We start from the raw sequence: 8,323 nt of genomic DNA on the forward strand, positions 1-8,323 counted from the left end.
TTGGTGACATTGCGCCTCAAATGAGCCAGTGTATGTGGGCAGTGCAGCGCCTGAAAGATGCGTATGTATCTGCCACAGCTGGATGCCTCCACTCCAGCCTGATGACTATTTTGACAGTTCAGTAATAGCCCCTGTTGACAGTGAAGGCAGCCCTCACTAGTGAAAGCAATTCAACTGAAGCTATTCAGAGTAAAACTCTCCCTTTCACAGTAATTAGATTCTTGAATAGGATGATTCTGAATCCCTCGGAGCTCAGCCGAACTAGGGAAAACAATTAATCTGGAACAGGGAGTGCATGCTTTAATTGAGGCCTGATGGAGTGTTTTGCTTTGGAGAAGGGTATCTTTTAAAGCATCAAGGGGATTTTCCTTTACATCTGGGTAATTTGTTAGAGGCGTTCAGAATAATTTGAGCCATGCAACCATGTACATTTCTGTGTAGCCTGGAAATTCAGATATTATTTCAAAGTGTAATTATTGGATCTATTAATGTGAACAAATGAAACAGAGATTATGGCAATGATCCTGATTTCAGCAATCTAAATCTGTGTATTTATTACATCCTAATGTTTGAAATGAGCAGGAATATCCGTGACAAATTCACAGAGCAAAATCATCATTTATTGGAGTGCTTTTTATACCTTTTTATTTTTTCAAAATGCACTGCCGAGGCCTCCCATCATCAGCAAAGTACTTGCGGTCACAAGGTTAAAATAAAATGCTGAATACCAAATGGCATCAGGATACCAACTTCACTCATTCTTACTCTGACATGCTGCCTACACAGAGGTTATTCCCTAAAACAGCAGTGTGCTTGCATAAGCAGGGTCACCTGTGGACTCCTCTGTGAAATAGAAAGCCCTTAATAAAACGCTCACATCATGTCCTTTGTTTTAACCTGTCTGCTAATCATATCAGAAACAATAAATCCCAACCCAGCTGTGTGTGCTGTGTCAGAGAGCGGAACCAGATTAGAGGGATTTAAAAACACTGAAATTGACAAAGCACCTGGTTTTCATCCTCGTGCTAATCTCCTAAAACCTGACCCCAACTCATCACACCATGTAATATCTCCACTACACTGCTGCTGAGAAACAACGGTTTCATGACAGATGCAGATACAAGATGTTACATCACACAGGAGCACGTAGCAGTATGTTGTCTAATCTTTGAATGTTGCTCAGCATCATGAAAAAAAAACACTTGATAACTTTGCTAAATATATAAAGTCAGTAGCAGTGTGATTAAACTGAGTGGTGGATCACGATACAGTCATCTCTTAGCCCGAGAGATTTTTTTTTGCGTAATCCCTGAGAGTTTAATAGTGATGAAACTCGCCACTGTCAAAGAGCGAGTCTGTCCCAGTTTCATGCACGGCTGCCCCTTTGATTTTAGATTTCCACCTTTATTTTTGTCTGTGAATTGACATTCAACGTGCACAACAATATCAGCCTCCTCGGCCTCGACAGGAGTCAAGTTTTAATTAAGGATTTAGAAAATAATCAAAGGCCCCTCCTCGTACAAAATGCTCTCCTTTTGTGAGATGTACCGTTGCTGACAACTTCCCTTTGACATTATATGAAGGATTACATCTAATCCTGTCCAATCTCGACACAATCCTTAGTCCCACCCAGTGTTTCTTTGCACTGAGATTAAACTGCAATTTCAAAACATTATGGATGCATGGACTTAAATAAATTGATTTGTTTCTTTTGAGGATTTTGTTTGTGTCATCACGTTTTATGCCTCCCTTCATCCCTGACCCCCATATGCTCTCCCTGTTCTTGCATGTCATCGACTTAATGTTCCACACGCATGTTCTTTCATGGCAGAGTGTACAAGGCCTTCAACGTCTTCTTTCATCTGTGGCGTTGCAGTGTGTAATTCTGTCAATTGAGGCATTTTACACGGCATAAAAACGAAAACAAGCCGTGCAAAGTAATGCCCCCCCCCTCGGGTTTGCGTCAGAGCTGCTTGAAGTGTTTGTCACTTCAGTTCAAATTTTGTGGTTGTGTTTGTTCCGCAGTGTTCAAAGTGCTCGGCTGTGTTTGATCAAAGAGATGCTGTCTTTGAAGAGTCGTCCAATTGCTGTTTGTTTTTGGTTTGTTGACACTCCTGATTTCTGTACTTCACTATTTGCCAGATAAGCAGCGCACCGATAGAGAGTCATTGTTTTTTCGCTGCCAGATTAATGCAACAGGTTTGCGCGAGATATGTATATGTATGATGGATCGCTGCAGGATGCGCCTCTGTTTTCTGCTAGATAAGAGTTTTAAATGTTTTGTGAAAGCAGTGGCGTCTGCAAACATTCCTAGCTTCTCTTGCTGTATCTTTATTTCCCCCCTTTTTTCTATGATGGGAACGGATTTTGCTACAATTGCCTTCTAAAGCAAAACTATATCAGCAGACCAGGCAGCTGATCTAAAGGGAATTCATCTTTTATTAGGAACACAGAGAACAGAAGTTTTCAGGAGTTCATGTTTAAGCTACATATTAAACGAGATATGGGCTGTATATTTAAAGTTATCTTCAGCTTGTTCAGTGCTGGTACCTGTCTTTACCCCACTAAATATGGAGCACCTAAACTCAGCTACGCTACACAGACTAAACTTACTTCCTGCAGTCCGTTAGAGTCATAAACTTGCAGCGTCTTTCTGGGGCTTTTAATCCGTGTTTAACACTTTCTGTGAAAAGTGAGCCAGATTCATTCCCTGATCCCGCGAGAAATATTCCCCCCAGTGCTATACACAGAGAAGTTATTAGCTGATTCTCAGGCCTGATAATGGCTCTGCTGTGATTTAGCAATGTCAGTACGCTGAGGGTAATAAACCAAAGTTGAAACTTCCATTTCGACTACCAGGCAAGATGAAAGAGAGGAGCGGAACTGGATCAGGAGATATTGCTTTCTCTGTTCAGGAGACCTTTTAACTGCAGCTGGCATTCCTGGAAAGAGACATGGTGTTCTTGTTTTTACAACATAAACACTCACTTCTGATTGCATGTCAAGGTTCATTCCTGAGTACGAGGTTTTGCTTTGTCCTGAGGTTCTGTTGTTTCTGCCTCACAGAGAAAAAACATGTTCAGGGTAAGCGTTCAGGTATCCATTCTTCTGCGACTTCACTAATTATTGGCTCCACGAATGCTACATGCTTGTCAGTTTGGATTTTGGACTCGTCTCTCACGGAAGAGGAGAAAGCAGAAGTTAGGGTGCTGGGGTCATAGGTCGCAATGGGGATAAGTGGAGGTTTGGGCTGTTTGCAGCTGCTGCAGCGACATGGAGTCATGTAGAGGTAAACGAGGATGCAGACCAAAGTCACCACGCAGCCCAGCAACGTTGTGTAGCCGGTGTTGAACGACTCTCCTGCAGGCGGCAGCACCGTCACATTCACTTCACGAGTTGCATTTAGTCCCTGTTTAATATCCAGAGCTGTGCACACATACAGACCGGAGTCGTTGACCTTGACTGCCTGGATCTCCAAGGTACCATTAGCAAACAGGCTAATTAGCGTGTCATTTATGCTGGTCTGGGTGATGTACCCCTTGCTGGGGGAGAACCATGTAAATGAGAGGTCTGTACTCATCAGGGACGTTTGGCAGTCCAGACGCACCCTCTCTCCCTCTGAAACCAACACGTTGGAGAGGAGCACGGTCACGGGCTGCGAGACGGCCTTTTCCACGGTGCAGTTGAGGAAATAACGGTTCTGTCGCAGGAACCGGATGGATGATCGTGGGTCCCCATTGATGCTGCAAGTGTGCTCATCGGTGAAGTCCTTCAGCGGGTCATAACCTCTCAGATCCCAGTGCCAGAACACACTGTACATGGTGCAGTCACAGATTAGAGAGTTGTTGTGGAGGTAGAGCCCCCGCTGTACCAACCCAGGCAAAGCTTTCACGTCCTCCCATTTCAGATGACTCATTCGGTTGGATGAGAGGTCCAGCATGGTCAGGAAGGGATGGCTATGGTCTTGGATGGAAAAGAATGGAAAGTGTGTGATCTGGTTGAGGCTGAAGTAGGCCTTCTTTAAGCTGCTCAGACCGGTCAGTGTGCCAGGCTCCACCTGTGTGATCTTGTTATTGAAAAGAAGGAGCTCCTCCAACCTCCACAATCCCTGGAAGTAGTGTTGCTGGACCACCTGCAGCTTGTTGGAGGACAAATCGAGGAACCTGAGGCCAGAGGCATTGCGAAACACCCCAGGGTCCAGTGAGGTGAGCTGGTTGTGGGCTAATCGGAGGTTTTCCAGTCTCGGCAGATTTTTGAAGCTGCCCGGACCCAGCCAGGACATGTGGTTGTGGCTGACATCGAGGGTGACGGAGGAGAAAGGCAGGGTCTTAGGTAGCTTGGCCAAACCGCTGGAGCTACAGCTCGCTGTGTCAGATACACAGAGGCACATGGATGGACAGATTTCCTGAGAGCTGTGGAGGAGTGAAAGCAGCAGCAACGACAGCAGGAGAGGGCCTTGATACAGTGCACAGGTCATGTTGCTGGAAGTTGGATTCTTCAAGGTTTCTAATCCCTCTGGCTGCCCCTGGTGCGATAAGAATCAAATGAGAAACAGCATGATATATTAAACAGCAATTCTTTTTCGACCCACCTGCTGCCTCGAGCCTTTCAACAGACACATATTATGACGACAAGGTTAATTCCATACACGAACTCTCAGTATCTATGGCAGAAGATGAAAAATGGTTCAAATATAGTGGCCACAAATCGCTTAAGCCCTGGAGAAATCTCACAAATACTTGAGTCAGACTACTTAGAGATGTTCCTGTGTACAAAGAAATAATACAGGCACTATTTTCTTTTTTTTCTTTCTTTTTTTTTTTCGAGCAGTAGGGCTGCAACTAATGATGATTTTAAATGATGTTAAAATGTTGTAATCATTTTCTCAAAGCCTAAGGTGGCGTCTTGAAATGTTTTGTTTTATCTGGCAAGCAGAACCACAAGATATTCAGTAAAGCTGCATCAATAAGCCTATTTTCCGCAAACTGTTTTGATAATCAATGAGTAGTTCTAGTAGCTTCCAGGCAAAAAAAAGTCAATCATTTGCTGCTTTTCATTGTCTTTTGTGACAGTAAGAGTCTTTGGCTTTTGGACTGTTGGTTGGACAAAAGAAGCAATTTGAAGATGTAATTTTTTTATTTTATGACATTTTATAAATTCAACATTTAATGTGAAAATAATGGCCAGATTAATCAATAATGAAAATAAGCTTTTGCAGCTCAAATTTTCAAATCGCTATTATAGAAGAGGGCTAAAATAGACAGTATTCACATGTGAGAGGCTGAAACATGGGAAACATGTCTGAAAAATGATTAATTTGATTATGAAAATAGTTGTCTAATTGTTTAATCGGCTAGTGCTGCAGCTTCAAACTATTGTCCATGAAGTCAGAAACTTTTAAACACGTCACTCGAGCTTAGTGTTTAAAAGTCGTACATGCGAAGGGCGATACTTCACCTTGAAAAGATGTTTCTTCGCAGTTAGAATCAGATGAACATAGTCAGGGATCAGTTCAAACTGATTTCCTGCTGCTGACTTGAAAGTCTGGATGATTTCAAGGGCAAAATGTGCGAAGAGTTAATCCCACTGCCGGACAAGTGAACAATTTTGCTCACTTATTTAATCCCAGTCTTTCCTGAAAACACGCAAAAAAACCCAAAAACCTACACGTACGAACCACAAATCCAAAGTAAACTGCTTAACGACAACATGAGACTCCAACTTTCACACGCTTTTTTCCTCTTCGAAGTTGTGTCCCATCAGTGAAAACCAACATCGCTGTCTAATCCTTATCTTCTTCTCAGATCCTCCTCCCCGAGGCTCTCGAGGAACAATGTCTTTTTGCCCTCCTCTCAGCCAAGTTTAAGGTCCCCCTACTGTCTTTCGCCTCGTCCCACATGAGAGTGCCGCTCAACAAACATCCTGCAGTGCTTTGCAGTGTATAGCAAACAGCACAGAGCTCACTTAATCTCCCACAATCCCCTCCTCCTACTATGTGTCATTTAGAGACCAGCCTTGTGTCTCCCTCTCTCATCATTAAGTAATGATGCTGGTGGCTGCCCTTCCCGCTCTCTCTTTCTTTCTTTCTTTCTTTCTTTCTTTCTTTCTCCCTCTCTCAATGATATCAGTTTTCTTGCAATATTCTCTTCCTATTATGCTCCATTACATTTCTTGTGTTTCCTAACCCTTACTAACAGATTAGTAGAACGTCAGAGCTTTCCACATAAAAATTACATGTGTTATCCGGTAACCTTCCACCGTTAATCCCAGAGGACTGAAATTTAGCTACTGTAATTTCTTCTTTGTGTGTGTGTGCGTGTGTGTGTGTGTGTGTGTGTTGTAATGTGGCTTCACTCATCGCTAAAAATACACCTCTTCTTGAATTCCCTGAATCCTGTACATCCCTCTTCGTCTCTTGCTGTATTTTGTCAGACCGTCTGACTGTGAAGCTCTCTTCTTACCTGTGCAGCCTCCTTACCTTGTCGTTTCTATTTCAGTGGTTTTCACGGGATAGACGTTGCCTTCTCCGCATACACACACGCACACACACACACACATCGACTCACACTTTCTATCTCTAAGTGCTTTAATCAGTACATCCCCTCCTTTCTCTCTGAGCCCCCCCGACATCCCTCCTTCCCCTTGGCTGTGAGGTTTGACTGGATATATGCTGTCCATGCTGCTTGGTCATGGTGGTCCTGACAGCTCTGATTTCTGTCACAGTGAATTAGCTTTGCCTCCCAGCAGCCACCTCCTCACTGCTACCCCCAAACCCACCCCCCTCCTCCCTGTAAGTGCTCAGGGCTTTGACTGACTCCCACTCACTCACTCACTCACTCTGTAGAGGCACATAGCCGATTCCCCGTGGGTTCAGGCTCTCTGGATGGGGTCCACTTCTCAAAAGGTGCCCTGATGAGAGCAGATGTCCACGGGAAGATGGATGCAGGAAACCAAGGGGGTAATGTTAGGCTTTCAATATATGATTTTCAGCGCTTAAAAGTAGGATTAAGGCTACGAAAACACATTCGGGTTTATGTGTGTTGAAATGAACAAGCTTTCACCGTCTTTGGCATTGTGGCATTACACACAATCTTGTCCCAAGGCTAGTCATCAGCTTGGCTGGAACATGTAAGAAATATATACGCCCACACATGTGCATCTGAGATATGTTAGAAAGGGATTCTAAACAGGCCTTCCTTGTAGGTGTAGGTGGTTTATATCATGGCTCAAATGGCCTCCAACTAATTTATCGGTTTTCCTGCAATTTGAACTTTGTCCTACTGCAAAGGAAACCTTAATCCGGCTAGCTTTTTAACTATTCATGTTTCATTGATTGTTGTAAGATATTATGTAACACGCTGCTTGTTCACCTATCATGTATGTAGCTGGTTTTCTAAGGACCCAGTTGTAATTGGATCACATAAGACTTATGAAAACCGGAGTGTTCATCTGCATAAGCTGGAAATGATTCATGGTTTGGTGCTCTCAGAAGAATATGAGCATATCAGACATTTAAATAAGGTACATCATTGTGCCAGCGTGATGTCAGTGGCTGCATTTGTTTTTAGCTACAGTATAATCGTGCGGCGGACGTGTTCTTTTTCTCAGGCAGCACTTATTTTGCTGCTGTTGACACAACGAACATTTCACCGCCTTATTATTTTAAGTATTGACTTCCCTTCTGCAAAGGATCCATCATTTTAGAGTGCAATCATTTGTCATTGTCCTTGGAGATCAATTCAATCAAAGCGTGAAAAGGTAAACAAGACGAAGAGTTGAGTTTTTGTGTGCCAAGGTATTTACTTAAATTGCAAAATATTTTTTTTTCCCTTTTTCTTCTGATTGCCTCTCATCGTCCAGTAATAATCTGTGTAGTCTCAACAGAATGAGGTCCTTGGGTCAATATTAACGCCTTACTCGTCTCTTTCTCCCTTTTTCCACTGAAAACATTCTGTGAATCTCTTTTTTTTCCCTCCATGTGTCTGTTTTCAGGCTGGACTGTGTGTCTCGGCTTGCCGTTCTGTAAAATCCCTAATCTAATCAGCATCTTTGTATCAAGCTGCTTTGCAAATCCCGCCTTCTTCTTCTGCATATATTTGATTAGACTCAGCGTATGCAAAGTAGTCCCGTCAAATCAGCCCGGTCGGAGTGGACCTCGCAGCTTAAACCCTGACCCTGCTGCATCCTGCCCCCAGCAGAAAGTGATTTCTCTCTACCATCTGCCGCAGAAGAGGAGGGAAAAAAGAAAAAGGAAAGACATAACAGCGCAGGGAAATGTCTGCTCTTATCTTGCCCTTGAGAAGCAGTGCAGCTCACTAAGAGT

At 43.4% G+C, this 8,323-nt stretch overlaps 1 protein-coding gene across 2 annotated transcripts; it reads right to left on the minus strand.

Annotated features, from left to right (window-relative positions):
- Positions 1-524: 524 nt before the first annotated feature.
- Positions 525-6,687, minus strand: LOC115584475 (amphoterin-induced protein 3). 2 transcript variants are annotated; one of them, XM_030421916.1, is made up of 2 exons: positions 6,479-6,687; positions 525-4,525 (listed from the first exon to the last, which is right to left on the minus strand). In XM_030421916.1, exon 2 carries the CDS (start codon positions 4,475-4,477, stop codon positions 3,080-3,082), a length of 1,398 nt encoding a protein of 465 aa, XP_030277776.1. In that variant the 5' UTR covers positions 4,478-4,525; positions 6,479-6,687; the 3' UTR covers positions 525-3,079. The 2 variants fall into 2 exon arrangements, with proteins under 2 accessions (XP_030277776.1, XP_030277775.1); XM_030421915.1 differs by having other exon boundaries at positions 5,458-6,687.
- Positions 6,688-8,323: the final 1,636 nt, after the last annotated feature.

Source organism: Sparus aurata, chromosome 7 (assembly GCF_900880675.1).
Source record: "Sparus aurata chromosome 7, fSpaAur1.1, whole genome shotgun sequence".
Classification (NCBI taxonomy): domain Eukaryota; kingdom Metazoa; phylum Chordata; class Actinopteri; order Spariformes; family Sparidae; genus Sparus; species Sparus aurata.